Here is a 14698-nt window from a genome sequence, read left to right as displayed (position 1 = left end):
GGTGCGGAGGCAGGTCTGAGATGTGCTCTGTCCTCTGTGCTTTTATCATGATCTCTACAGGCTGTGACATCATGAAGACAAAAAGATGTCCCTTCACTCTGACAATGTTCAGTAAATGGTCCCATTTCAAATGGTCCAATGGAATGGTCCAGCCTGTTCCCCCACTCTTCCCATCCCCTAAATCCAGGGCCAAAGCAGCTTTGCCAACAGAGAGCTGTGAGCTCCAGGAACAAGGACCTGCTCCACGTGGCACACCATGACTACCCAACCAGAGCAAAAGCTTTTGTCTTGGGAAGAAGTGATTTAAACAGGACTGTCTTCTACAACCAAGGAGAACAAACAGCTCAGAGCTGCAGCCATGCAGATGAGAAAATAATTCCAGAAATTTTTTCTAACAACACAGAGGAGACAAGTATTTTATAAACCCAGAACTCCCAATTTGCCTGTCAGAGTCAAGATATTTAAATAATAAACTGGAAGTTGTGGCAGCACGGCTTCCTTGATGGAAACCCTTGCTATTGTCACATCCACATGAAGCTGCTCTGTGACAAAACTTAAACCTTCTACTGACTGACTACTGTGTCAGCTACAAGACTTCACCACAGGAAAATACAGGGGTTTCCCAACCAGCAAAGCCACAAAGAACTTCACAGGTACCCTGCAGGGACAGGGTGCAAGGGCTCTGCTCAAAGTCCCCCTGCTGCCGGTGGCATTGTCTTTGGTGGCTGCATCATGTGTCAGCAGCTGCAGGCTCACACCGCCGCTGCTGGAAGACAAAAGGAGATGTTCATAGAAAAGCAGGTCAATGACAATTACTCCCGGAGCCCTGGGAAACCGGGGCACCAGGAAACCTGTATTCAGTTCTGGGCTCTCCTGCAGACTTCTGCTGTGACCTTGGACTCATCATGTAATTTTACTGCCCTTGTTTTCTCACTATTAACTGGAGCACATATTGAATAGGATTCAATTCATGAACATGTGTAAAAGTGCTTTGATAGCCTGGGGTAAAAGTCAATTAAGACAGGGCAAGCAGTTGATGGGCCCAGCCAATTACTAAAGTAAATGATTCACAAACGTACTTTTTTTTTGAGAGTGTCATTAAAGCAAAAGAGATTTGCAAATTATTCACCTGTTTCTAGAGGCTGAATAGATCATGGGGAGGGGAAAGGTGGGGAAGCAGTGCTTCAAAAACGTTTGAAAACCATGTTGAAGACAGGCTCTTTGGGCGCATGGCCAGGTGCCAGCAGGAACAGCAAGTTTTGGAAAGGTCTGCTCATGTCCCTCTTCATCCTTGATAGACCCGTCTTCCCTTCTGCACATTCTCCCCGTGCTAAGAAAGTTGATGAAAGCTGAGCCATGAGTTGTGTAGAGGGAGGGAGGGAGACCACGACCAGCCCGTTCAACTTTCCGGAGCGGCCACACCGCGCCCCGCAGCGCCCGGTGCGCCGCTGCCCGCGGGGCGGGCCGGGGCGGGCCGGGCCGCGGGGGGACGGGCAGGGATCCGGCACCGTCCCTCCCTCTGTCCGTCCCTCCGTCCCTCCCGCTCCGCCCCGCCCCGGCCGCCGCGGGCTCGGCGCCTCCCGCAGCCGCTGAGCGCGGCGGCCCCCGCGGGTCCTGCGCGGCGCCCGGAGCGGTGAGTGCCGGGCCGGGAGCGGGCGGCGGGAGGCGAAGGGAAGGGCAGGGCAGGACGGCGGCGCTCGGCGGTGTCCCGGAGCGGACGGCGGCTCGCGGCAGGGGGGGGCACATCCCGCGGGTTCCCATCCCTTGCACCTGCTCGTTCTTCTCTCCCCGCCGTGACCGCCGTCTCTGGCGGGGCTCTCTGCCCGCATCACCCCGGAGCTCGCCCGAGCCGGGATCCCGGGGAAGTTGTTCGGTGCCGCTCGCTGGAGCCGCTCCCCTTCGTTCACCGTCGGTCGCTGCGGTCGCTGCGCCCGGGACCGGGGCTCCGGCTGCGGCTCGGTGCCGGCTCCCACCGACCCGAGAGGATGTGGCACCAGCGTCTGAAACACCGAGTGCCGTCCCTCTTGGTGTTTTTCTGTACTCCGGTGTTTACACAGTAGTTAAATGGCTCTTTGGGTTATTTTACTTTCTGGTGGTTGTTTTAAGCCATGTCCTATTGCAAAGGAGACAAAACCTCAGCTGTTCTGTCAGAAGGAGATCTGTGCTGTTATGTCATTTCATAATTGCCTCAGAATTGCAAATCATGGCCTTAGTCTACCACTGGATCTGTGCCAAAAGACTCTTGCATCTATTAAGGATGGGTGGTTGTTTGGGTTCTTTTCCCTTTTTTTTTTCCCCCTTTTTTCTTTTTTGTTTTTTTTTTGGTCAAGAGTTGAGAATAATGGCTTTTTATTGTCATGGTCTCTACACGTTAAGTTACTCCAGCCCCTGTCTTTAAGTGAACACACGATGTAACTGTTCTAAGTAGTCAGTCTGATTCACAGAGTCAAGACATTAAATCTTGGCTAGTGACAATGAGAATTGTGTCCTGCTGAAAAGTATTCAGCTGCACTTCTTTGCGTGAGCTGAAGCAGTTTCTCATTGTTACTTCAGAAGTTCCGATTCTGCCCAGAATGGCTGTTGCTTTCTGTGGGTAACAGACACATGGAAAATAGCAACCTTCCGGCTTCAAACTAAACAATATCAGATTAATGACAGAGAAGGGTTCTACAGATCAGAGATGCAGTCACTTGCAGAGCCTTAATTTGTGCCAGCATTTGGTTTGTAATCACAGAGGCTAGATCTGCTCTACCCTACTATGCTGTGCAGTTCTACCACTCACAAGGGTACCACTTGGAGGAAAAAGTGTGGTCCTGCCAGGTATTCCCTTTTCCAAGGACGCTTTGGGCAGCAGGAGCAGGAGGAAGTTGAGGCAGACTGCTGCCGTGGGATAGAGAAGCTGGGCATGGCTGTGCCCCTCAAGGCAGGATCATCTCTAAGCTGCACCATCAGGGCACATTAGAATACCAACTAAAACACCAATTTAGTCTGTCATTTCAAAGGCTGGGCCCTTCTGCATCCTCCCTTCCTATGGTGATGTTAAGTATTTCTCCACGCTGCAACATGCCTTTGCCAGCTCTTGGAAAAGATGGATCTTTCAGGGTCTGCCAGGCTGTGTGTATCAACTGGCATATTACAGTACTATATTGTTCTTTAGATGCATAACTTCTCTGGCCTCTTATGACCTAAAAAGCACACAGAAAATAAACAAGGGCATATTGTTCAGTGGGAAGGATGCAGAAAGTTCTTCCACGTTAGCTGTTCGTTAGGGAAACACGACTTTTAAGTGTTTCTCCTGATTGTCAGAAGAATGACATGGCACATGTGAGCTTGTTTTTTGCCAAGCAAGCTCTACTTGGAAGGTGAGGCATTTCTGAACTTCTTGGTCACCTTGGAACTAGTTATGAGTGCATAGCAAAGTCCTGCCCGAATCTTCTCCTCTAATTAATTTGGCCAGAGGCCATCCTAATTAACCTTGAGGGAGTTCAGGGGTGGGAGAGCTTGGTATGAAACAATTGTTCTCTTGTAATTTGCTGTTCACAATGTGTTGATCAAGCTACAAGCTACATCTCCAAAATCCTCTGGGTCTCTTGCTGAAGCCATTACACCAGTTTATTTGTTTTTTAACAGATGTTGTTTTCTAATCCTTGAGTGGAAGGGTTATCTTATTGCTTTCTGCAATCTTGTTATTGTGCTTTGTTGCAAGGGCAAGTGGGCTTGGGCTTGCTAGGGAAACTTACTCACCAGTTCCAGCTGTGAAGGAAGGGGTTGGGCAGCCTTTCAGCAGTCCTGATGTGATTGTTAAGGTCTCTGTGTGAACTGATGGCATCTTTTCACATCTACCTAGAAATAACCCTCAGTTCCTCTGGTACTGGCAGTGCCTGCAGGGAAGGAAAAGCTGCAGGAGCCTCTTTGCCCAAGAGTATTACAGTTAGGATATTAATGGAATTTGTCAGCCATAACTTGGACTGTCTCAAATGGTGAGGCAAGGGAAAAAAATCTGAGATAGTTGAAAAAAGGAAAAAAAAAAGTTAAAGGCTGGGTTCTACTTTTTGAAAACACTCATAGCACCCTGCAAGTCACTAAGAGTGCGATGAAGGGAAGAAAAATGAACAGCTGTTTCTGAAATTTCAGGATGGTCCATCTTCCCACTTGTGATGATGGCTGCTCACCTTGTTGGTCCAGGGGGCTTATCTGTGCTCTGGAACTGGGTCACCCTTCACCAGCCTGGGCTTACCTTGCTGCTGGGCAGTCCTGCCCAGCACACACAGCTCTTCAGCAGCACAACATTGATCATGTGTAGCCTTCTCAAGCATCTGTCTAGTTTTCTTCTGTGCTAGTGCATGAAAATGCTACTTTGGCATTTGTTTGCTGGTAGAGCGAGGGGTCAGGGGGAAATCCTGCTGAGACTACCAGTCAGGACACACAGATCCAAGAAAGAAAGATCAAAGGCATCTGTAATACAGGAAGAAGCAGAGGGTCAGTCCGGAAGAGAGGGCATTTGATTATAGTACAGGGGTAATATAAAGGGGATTACACACAGGAGAGGGTGGTAGTGTCTGAAAATGAGTAAACAAACAGATGTGTAAGACTCTGCTGAGAATTTATTTACTCCAGAAGACACAATCCTTATCTCTTTGAAAGAAGAGAAGACCACACCAACCTTGGAACACTTCTGCTCCCAGCCACGTTTGTGAGCAGGAGAAAGTGTTTGTTTAGGGATCCCTCCTCTGTGAGTCCTGGCCTGATGGGCTGGCCTGTCCTGCTGTGATTAGTAGGATGCTAATGTGTGTAATCCTTTTGATCACAGAGCCCAGGCTCTATAAGTCATGTCACTGTCACCTCAGAGGAGTTCAGCCATGTGATAGATCCCTTATTAAAAATTTTTGCTTTGACAGATTTAATACAGTTATTATTGAGATCCTTTTTTATTCTGTCTTGTACAGATGGAGAGCTTTTCTATTAAAAAAAATACAAAAAATAATGCTTATTCATGAAGTTCTAATGTGGGAGTAGCTTATTAGGACTTTGCCCATAGGTATTTTAGGTAGGATGATCAGCCCATAATATCTTAAGATGTGAGCAACAAATGTGATTCCCTGTGCTTTGTTCTACCAGTGTGAACTGCTCCATACAAAACTGTAAACAGCATGGAAACATTTATCTGTGTCCTAAAAAGCATCCTCTTCTGCAGTTCCTTTTTGGGAGGCAAAGAGTTGACTAATTACTCTTTGTGTAATAAGTGTACTATTTTGCTCTCCTGTTGTGACAGACAAAAGCTGTCATTTGAGGAAATACACCATATGCTGCCAATTGGTGTAAGGACTGGTTATATCTGGAGCACAGAGTATCAGTGAGTGCTCTTTAACAATTGCTCCTTCTCTGAAAAAAATCTGGGCCAATTTCAGTGGACTGATGTGCTGGCCTATCATCAGTGAAAGCCAGCTGTTGACATTTTGAAAAGCAGCTAATACAAACAGTGGTATCTGTGCACGCTTGGATATCCTCTCTCTCTGTTAGACATTTACATCTATTTGGATGCTCAAGAGCCTCAGCCTATCAGTGCTCAGTCAGGCCTGGACTGGTCCATGGCAAATTTAAAAATCAAACTTATTTCGGATACCAACTCCCATCCGTGCATAGTCAGACATGTTTTTCTGAATTGTGTGACCCCAGTACTCAAACACCCACATTACTTAAAAAAATAATCTCTGTCTCTCTACCATTTTTCCTTGGTGAATGTGAGAAAGCAGAGTCTGAAAGCTCCTAACAAACAGCAGTACCTGAAGAGCAGCTGTCACTCGTGGAGATCTGCCCCAGGAAATGCTGTGCACTCTCTCACATGCCATGGTGGGTTTGCAGATGCATCTGCACCGGTGAGATGCAAGACAGGAATAACTACCTTCTGAGAGTTAAATAAACTCTTTAAGACTTGTTCCTCTCATCCTTCCCACTTCCTAATTTTATTGGAGACACATTGTATCATTAATTTGTTCTCTGGCACGGTTCCTCCAGGATTTCAGTGAGGTCTTTTTGCTCAAAGAATGCAAAGAGGATGTGAGCTGTAATTTTCACTGTCTGTGAATCTCTGTGTTAGAGAAAAAATGTGAACTCTCCTGCCCGCAGGTAATGAGAGTTGAACACAAAAATTCACATATTTCTTTTTAATTTCTTTGAGGTGGATGAGAGGGACTGGCCTGAGAAGACATGCAGAACCAACATAAAGTTGGCTTATCTTCCAGCAGAGACTTTGGCACGTCTTCCTCCCATGTAGTTTGCAGAGATGATTATGCATGTAGCACTAGCAGCTTTGAAGCCTTCAGTACAGCCCTGGCTGCAATAGGAACTTTCTTGAAGCTTTGCCTGGTGTATCCATGATGTGATCGGAGTCCTTTGGTCAGGACCCCATTCTGGTGCCTCCTCTCATCTGCTGCCTCTCTCTGCTCAGGAGCCTTCACCCCGTGGTGTGTGTTTTGTGTCCCAGCCTCCCTGTCCCTCCCATCCCTGAGGAGAAGCAAAGTTTCTTTTTCTACCCCTGTGCCAGACCTGCACCCCCTTATCAACCCCCTCACTCTTCTCTGCAGTGCAGAGATGTCAGGAAAGGAGGGTGCAGGGAGAGTTGTAGCAGGGGGCTGGGGATAGAGGGGAAAGTCACATTGTATTTGAGGTGAGGTGGCTATTTGTAGCACTGAGAGATTTGTGGGAAAGAGTTTTGATTTTCTTGGAAATGTGTGGGGCATGTCAACAAGACATTTTTTGAGGGAAAGGTAGAGGAAGAATATTACAAAGTTTAGTTTCCATCTTAAACCCCTTGTTTCTGGGACAGGATTACTTCATCTGCACCACTTCTGATAGATGTTCATTCAGTCTGTTCTTGAAGACCTGTATTGATTCACAGCCTGCCAGCATAAACAGTCAATAACTATCATTATGGCTAGACAGTTCCTTTCAATACCTAATCTAAATCACCCTTGCTGCTTCCTAAATCAGTCCCTTTGGTAATCCACTTCTGCAGGGAGTAGGACAAGATTATTGCAGCCTTTTAGCAGCCTGACATATTTAAAACTTGTTATCGTCTCTCATTCTCTCACCCTCATTCCTCCACACTTTTCTTCCAACCCAACAAGCCCATTTCTTGTTCCCCCCTCTCTAGGGGTCACACTTGGCTAAATTTTTTATCATTCCTGTGAGCATCTTGCTTGAGGTAGGACACAAACTGGATATAGGGCTGAGAGGAGTAAAGAGCCTGATGTGTGATGCTCCTCTTGATATATCTCCAAGCTTTTTCACCTGTGTCTACCAAGCCTTGCACTGCTCTTATCATGAAACCATAGAATTGTTAAACTTGGAAAAGGTCTCTAAGATCATTGAGTCAAATCATGTCATCCCTCTTTGTGACTATAGCCCCAGAGACTCTTTTGCTGTACTGCTCCTTTTTGTTTTGCATGACATCCTTCTTCTTCAACGTGTTTTTTTACACCTGCCTGTATTGAATCTCAATCATTCATTTCAGACTGGGTCTTTGATTTATTAAGATTTTATTCTAATTTTAATCCCTGAAAATGCTCACAGCATTCCCTAGAGATTTGTAATTGTAATCTTCCTCCTAATTTACAAGTCATTAATGGAAATACTGAGTAGAACAAGACCCCAGGCACAGCCCTTATGTGTCTTTTCAGGTTACCATTGGACTTGCTACTGTTCCATGAGTACATATTTGAAGCCTGCCCTGTATGCCTGCCCACAGTGAATTATACCTCAATTGTATTCACCTGGTTTGCATATAAGACTATCACATGCATTCATCAAAGCTTTCCTCATTCCAACGTGTGACTTGTGCTGTTTTTCCCTCCCTAGACACTATGCTCCCAGCTCAGTCAAAGAAGAAAATGAAATAGATTAGGCTTAATTTGTTCTTGACAAGTCTGTATTTTCTGTTTTCTCATGGCTTTATTACGTGGGAGTGGATGCAGCTGCAGTGCAAGGTGGCAAGCAGGGAGTTGGAAATTCTTCTTGGATCGCACACTTGCTCCCTCCTGCTGCACAATAATCAACATTTGTTATAAGTATTTATAAGGGAATTGAATAATAATTTGATTTGCTATCAAAGCAAGGCTGTTTGGTCTATGATACCCCAGATCTGTCTCCTTCTCTCTTTTGTTTGAAGTTACATAGTGTGTTTGCCCTTCACTCATCCTTTGAGAATTTCTAGGAGGTATTTACTCGTGGCTAGGAGGCAGCCCTGGCTATTTCTCTATTCCTTCCTTACTCCTGGCCTATGCTTAATTAAGCCCCACCAAGTTGGATACATCCAACTTACATTAACGTTCTCCAATCTTTCTCCTGCATTCTAGAGTATCTTTGCATTAAATAGCAAACATTTGATCATATAAACATTATTGTTGAAGGCTCTTCAAACACATTCATTTAATCTTTCCCGACGGAGCGTGTGTCTGCAAGTCAGTGGATGCGGTGCTGGTTGTTTCCGTGGCAGAGGGCAGGGGCACGGCATTCTGGGGTGGCTGCATGCACAGCACCACTGCAACCTGCTGATTACAGTCCCATCTGACTTTATTGTCCTGCAAAAGATGAAATTAGAAAGGTAAAAACCTTGTTTAATGTGCTTTTGATAGGCTGTTTTATATGCACACATGCAAAGCCAGAGTGAGAAAACAGGAGCAATTAAAATGTCCAAAGCCTTAGATATTCTCCTGGGATATAGCTCAGGGTTATATTTAGACAGAGCAAGTAGCACCATCTAGTATTGAAACAACCATAAGAACCTGTTTTCCATTGCTCTAGTCTGTCAGGCTTTTATCACTTGATCTGAGACTTTCAGGTTGTGTGTGTCTCTCTCAGGCTAGGTTTATTTTAATATTGTCAGCTAAACCAATTCAACCATTTCCAAGAAAAACTAGAGGGGAGGAGAGAAGGAATGTTGTTTTGCCCACATTAGAAAGGGGAAAGAAAATAAATCTTTCAGCTTTTTGATTAAGAGCTGCAGTGCCATCATGTTCAAGAACAGGATCTGTGGTGACAAGGCTTGGAGACATCTCTGCATGTTCTTGGCAGACTCATCTCTGCTTTGAGTTCTCCATTTTCTGAAGGCTTTTCCCCCCATCCATCAGCAGAGCCCAGCCTCTGGTGCTGAGCAGCCCCCTGGTGACCCAGCCCTGTGCTCGTGCCCTCACTGCTCCAAGGGATGTGCCAGCAGAGTGTGCCTCTGTAGGGCTGTGCTGCTGGAGTGGGATCATCCCTGGGATGACAGCTCCTGCTTCTTCCAGTATAGGTGAGATGGGGTCTCAAATCTGGGAGCAGGCACAGAGGTTCTTCTGCTGGAAGTGTAGACAGGACAGTAGGAGTTCATCAGAGGGGGAAGGAAGAAGTTGGGGTGATGGATGCGAACTGAGGACTGGCCAGCAGAAGCCATGAGGGGTGCAGGAAGATGGATGGGCTGACTGCCACAGTGGTGGGCTGTGTGGGAAGAGTAGCTCAGCTGGTGGGACCAGGAGACAGGAGGGTAGAGAAGGGATCCTGGAGGAGAGGGGGAGGGCAGCAAGAAGGATTGGTGAGTGTGGGAAGGGGGAAATGAAGGCACTGGGTTACATGGTGGTGAAGAGTTAACAGGGGTGGGGGGATATGGGGCTTCCTGGACAAAAGTGTTGGAGTTGAATTAGATGGACAGAGGGGTAGAGGAAAGCACAGTACACAAATTACTGCAACCAGGTTTTTTGGCTTATCCTGTGTCTTCGTTGTGTGGACAGCTATTTGCCATACTTAGGTTCATGTGCAGAGGCACTAGGTTCTTGCAGCAGTTGCTTTGAATGTACCTAATTCACTTTTAAAGCTGAGTCCTTCAAAAAATCAGGTTGTAAGCACTTCAGACTGGGTGCCTAGAGTGGAGAGGATTGTTTCACTTTAGTCTGTCTGCATAAATATTCTGTCTGGCACATGTCTGACATGAAATGGGAATAATGTCACCCAGACGTGAGTGAAGATAAGCTAGTTTAATGTGTGACCCATCTAGATAATACTCTTTGTAATTCAGATGCCTGTTAGTAACTATATCTTCAAAGCAGTGTTTGAATAGCTGCTGTAGAGACAGCCCAGGAAGAACTGCCATCACCTAGCCTGCACACCAAACGAGGCCAGAGTCCTGCAGAATTCAGTAGCCTCAAGTCATGTAATTAGAGACACACAAATTGTGTGTCCTTGATTTTGGCAATTCTTGATGTTGTGTGCTTCATTTTGCAGTATGAATCATGTTCCTTCAATGTTTTTTTTTCTTCAAAGTTGTACAAAATCATTTATATTATTGTTATAAATAGTTCTGCGGAGGTGGGAGGGCAAATCATGCTCAAGAAGGATTTCAGGGGTTGTATTCAGCCAGTTAAAGGGTTACCACCTTCCCCTACATTTCAAGTAGTGGAGGGCAGGAGAGATGTTACAGAGGGCAGCCAGGACCAAATCCTCTGTCACTTCTGGTCTCCCACCCAATATGAGGCTGCTGTGCCAGGGCAGTCTGTGGAACTTGGGCTAAAGGAAGGAGCCTGCGAAGGGGCTGCTCAGAGCACCATGGAGGGGGCATTCAATGCCATGCAAGTCATTTCAGAGCACAGAGCTAACACCTGCTTCTGCCACTGCTGCAGTGTTGGCATTCACCATCACTGGTACTGGTCATCATACAGATGGTGATGGTACCCCCCGAAATAACAAGGCTTGGGACCCCCTGCCACTGAAAACAACTGCAGACAAAGGCAGATCATAAATAGAAAACAATGTGTTTCCCCCACTGAGAATGAGTTCCAGAAGCAGCTCAGGGGAAACTAGCACCAAATTTCTTCAGGTTGTTTTTCAGGAGCGTTGGGCTTTTCTCAGGCCGGAGGTGAGATCCGTGCTCCTGGAATGAGCACCCCAAGGTGAGGTGCTCTGATGACATTTCCATCTGCTGATCCCATTGTGTTCCTCTTGCCCAGGCTGTGGGTCTCCATTGTGTCTGTCTACATGGGGGCTGATGCTGATTTCCGCCGTTCACACTTGTTTCTTTGCATCTGAGAGTGCTGCTGAGAAGTTTCCAGAGAAAAGCTTGGCCCCTGTTTCCAATGCGCTGCAGAGTTGTACCGGCTGCCGGGGACAAGTCGGAAACACTGGCAAGATAGCAGGCATCCTCAGGAAGCAAACCCTATCAGAAAGCAGTGATGTCATTGGGAAACAAAACAAATGAGGGCTGGAAAAACAAACTGCTTTGCAGCGTTGTTGATCTTCCCTCAAATTAGAAGCTCTGCACAGCCTTTACTCTGCGGTCCAGACTGACAGATTATTTACATGGAATGCTGCAGCAATGGTTTTGTTACTCCTGCCAATCCAATTACTTTGATTTTATTTTTTAGGTTTATTTATCTAAGGGAGGGTGGGGTGAGTGTCCTAGAACTCTAGTCAGATTCAGAAAGCTGGCCAGCCTCCTTGCAGATGATGGGTGCTGACATGGTTGATGTCCTGCAAGCTTTGATCAGGCAGGACTTCTGGCTTCCCTGTCCCTGAGCAGGTCCCTGCAGGAGATGCTACTTCCCCATGACTTCTGCACTGCCCTTTGAGGCTGTGTCCTGACAGTGTCCCAACTAGTGGCCACCTGCCACCACTGCTACTGGCTCCTTGGAGCTTGTGCCGTGAGCGCGGAGCAGGATTTTCCCCCTTGGCTGTTCCCATTGTGGTGTTGTGATGGGCATAGTGATAGCATCCTTCTCCCAGATGGGCCTCCATGACACACATAACACCATGGGGTTTCCCCTTCCACACATGGTGAGTTTGCAGAGCAGGAAGAGACAGTCATACCAGTTCCTCATGGCACACTTCCACTTGTTGCTCCTCACCACTGGTGCCAAAAGAAGGATCAGAGTAAACCCCATGGGCTGGAGGTTTCTCGCCCACACAGCTTTGCCTCTCTGATGGCTGCAGTGGGTGGCAGAGAGGGGGTTAAACTCTTCTCCAAAGCAGCCCTCTAACAGCAGGAAAAGCACATTTCTTCCTTGCACCTGTGAGCGTTTCGATGGGCTTTCTGCTGTTTATGGAAGTCACATTGGATCTTTCTCCTGTTAGAAGCTGAATAGCTCTAGCAGCCAGCTGTTCCCTCTGCTCTGCTTGTACCTGGCTCCTTGCACAGTCCGGGCAGGGGGTGGATGGAAAATCAGCTTTTTAGGTCAGCATTCAAAAATAACCCACAAAGCCTTCCCTTCCTTCCATGAGGGAAGGGTCCCACTCCTCCCTGCTTTCTGCCTGCTTGTACTTACTGCTGGCTCATCTACTCCAAGCTCTTAATGGGAATTTGGAGTTCTGTTCTAGCAGGGGCTAATATCTTCAGCACAGAGCTTTATTTCTCTGTTTTGAAAGGGTGCGTAATGTTGCTTGTGTGAAAAGGGAGGAGATTCATTAAGCTCTAGGGACAAACCGGTTTAGGTGTTCAGGAGGCTCTCAGGGTGGAAAGCCACTTTTGCAGTGTTCCAGGTTAAATTGTGGCTCTGTATTACAATTGTGCCTGTTTTTCTACACTGTGAGCTCTCCTTGGGCGAGTGCTGTGGTCACTGTGGCAGTGCAGCAGTAGCTGGAAGGTTCCTGGGTGCCTGGAGCTGCACACCAGGCTGGCCCAGAGCAGCTGGCCAGACTGGCTCCACAGCTGGCACAGCATCCAGGAGTCAAGGTGGGACAGAAAATGGATTGGGCACTGGATAGGCAAAGAGTGGCCATAACACATGGAGTGCTGCAGCACAGAAACTGGTTTATATAGAGTGCCAACACATCCACTTCTGTGTATGTGTAGCCTGAGAGATTTAGTACTAATAAACATGGAACAGCCATCTCAGTAGTTGCTCCATTTCAGGTAAATCCTTGTGAACAATAGGAACAGACCTTCTCCCTTTCTTCATGCCCAGGAAGAGCATTAGAGACAGTGTATAAAATGTACTTTTGTTATGATCTTTGCAGAGACAGTCTCCTTTAGGGAGCTGCTCATGATCCTCAGGTGGACCTGCTGCTACTAAGGACACACAGTAGTCACTAGATGTGTTAAATGAACTCTTCATGCAGGGAAAAGAATCTTGTGGTTATATTTTACATAAATCTATTTCTGTGTGTTTTGTGTGTTTTACCTTTTTATCCACCTTTTAAAATGTCTTTCTTTTGTTAACACAGTTCAAACAGGGAGGAATGTATCAAGATAGGTCCATTGTTTTGTACAACCTTCAGAACAGAACATTACCTTCCACACTTTTTAAAACTCTGGAAGAATGGGTATTCTATAATTGCCATTACAAGCTGTGAGAGTGGTATAGACAATAGAGACGGTTTTCAGACAGCTAATTCAGTTTGCTGGATCTGTGCTCTAGTCAGTACAGAATTGAGGGCTGTCACTGGGGAAGAAAAATCTTGACCATCCTGTGTCTTGCAGATCCTTGAGACATAATACACATGGGCATCACGTGTTGTTTATAGTCATGTTGCACAATGGAAGTGTGCTGTAAAAACAGCATACTTGAAATCTTAGGTTTTGTGTTATTCTAGCTGAGGATTGCAGCAGACCAATCTAGGGAGAAAAGTAATCTGTAAAAAGGACTGTTTAGCTGGGGTATTGCATGATATTACCTGGGTTTCTCATGTGATTGCATAATTCGTTTTTGTTCTTGTGCATATTTCATCCTTGTTCATGTGAACATTTTTTTTTAATTGGAATATGCAGAACTATGGGGAGAGGCTTATTGCTCTGTAATCCACCCCCTCCTCCTGCAGCAACTTAAAACATAATACAGAGCACACCTCTCCATGACTGGAGAAAAATAGTTGTCTAAGGAAATGCCTGCTCAAGTTGTAGGCTTACTTCCAGTGCAAAGTTTTTATTTTGAGGTCGCATTAGTGAAACCTGAAAGCTGCAATCACCAGTGAATTCTTGAGTGAAAGGGATTGAGTCAGCAGCAGCAGCACAGCATCTGCTGCTTGGCTGAGTGCAGGGAGGTGTATTGTCTAGGGAAGGACAGCACATGATTCATCAGCATCTGCATGCACTTTGCTTCTTCTATTTTATTAAGAGGCTGAAAAACTGAGTAGAGGAGATGAGATTCATAGCTTCTTGAGCCAACCAGGTACCTTCCTGATCAAAGGTACCTTTTCTTGTCTAAAGTGGCCTTCTGATTGTTTTTGGTTGTGTTTTGTAGTGATGGGTCCAGCTGGAAAGAGCTTTCTGATGGCACAGCTGTGAGTGAATCCAGCACAACATGTTCAGTGTGGAAGACCTTCTGATTTCTCATGGATACAAAGTGTCGAAAAATCCCCCTGTTTCATACGAGAACAGATACGATGGATACCGGCATGAAACCACGGGGAGCAGATCTGCTCAGAGACCAGCACTGAATGGGATTGAAGCAGAATCCAGAGCTGGGGCCTACAGCAAGAAACCTCTGGTGAAAACCAGCTCAAGCAGCACTGAAAGCAGCCATGGGAGCCAAGGGAGGCAAGCAGGTCCTGGTTACCACCATGACCTTCAGGGTTTGTCCACTTTTCATACTTCAGAAGGGGGGTAAGTTTCAGCATCATGCCATGGCTTTGCTTTCTCTTTCTTTTGGTCTTGACAGATAACTAATCATGACTCTAACCCTTAACACCATCTTCCTGTGATCCTTTCCTGCTCCCATCCCAGTAACCATTTCCATTC

The 14698-nt window shown here is 46.4% G+C and overlaps 1 protein-coding gene across 5 annotated transcripts in view; it reads left to right on the top strand.

The window, feature by feature from the left end:
* JCAD (junctional cadherin 5 associated) overlaps window positions 1-14698 on the top strand; it is a 60096-nt gene that overhangs the window by 29241 nt on the left and 16157 nt on the right. For 3 of the 5 annotated variants that reach the window (XM_071428732.1, XM_071428730.1, XM_071428729.1), the window contains one exon: window positions 14202-14563. In XM_071428732.1, coding sequence (XP_071284833.1) covers window positions 14262-14563 — 302 coding nt within the window. In that variant the 5' untranslated portion in view covers window positions 14202-14261. Of the gene's footprint in view, window positions 1-1495; window positions 1634-14201; window positions 14564-14698 lie in introns of those variants that run through there. The other 2 variants (XM_071428731.1, XM_071428733.1) reach the window with 2 other exon arrangements.

This window comes from Agelaius tricolor, unplaced genomic scaffold (assembly GCF_023055355.1).
Source record: "Agelaius tricolor isolate 1412-34295 unplaced genomic scaffold, bAgeTri1.0.p SCAF_6, whole genome shotgun sequence".
Lineage (NCBI taxonomy): Eukaryota > Metazoa > Chordata > Aves > Passeriformes > Icteridae > Agelaius > Agelaius tricolor.
The sequence above is the reverse complement of the archived record's forward strand: the minus strand, read 5'-3'. Positions and strand labels throughout refer to the sequence as shown.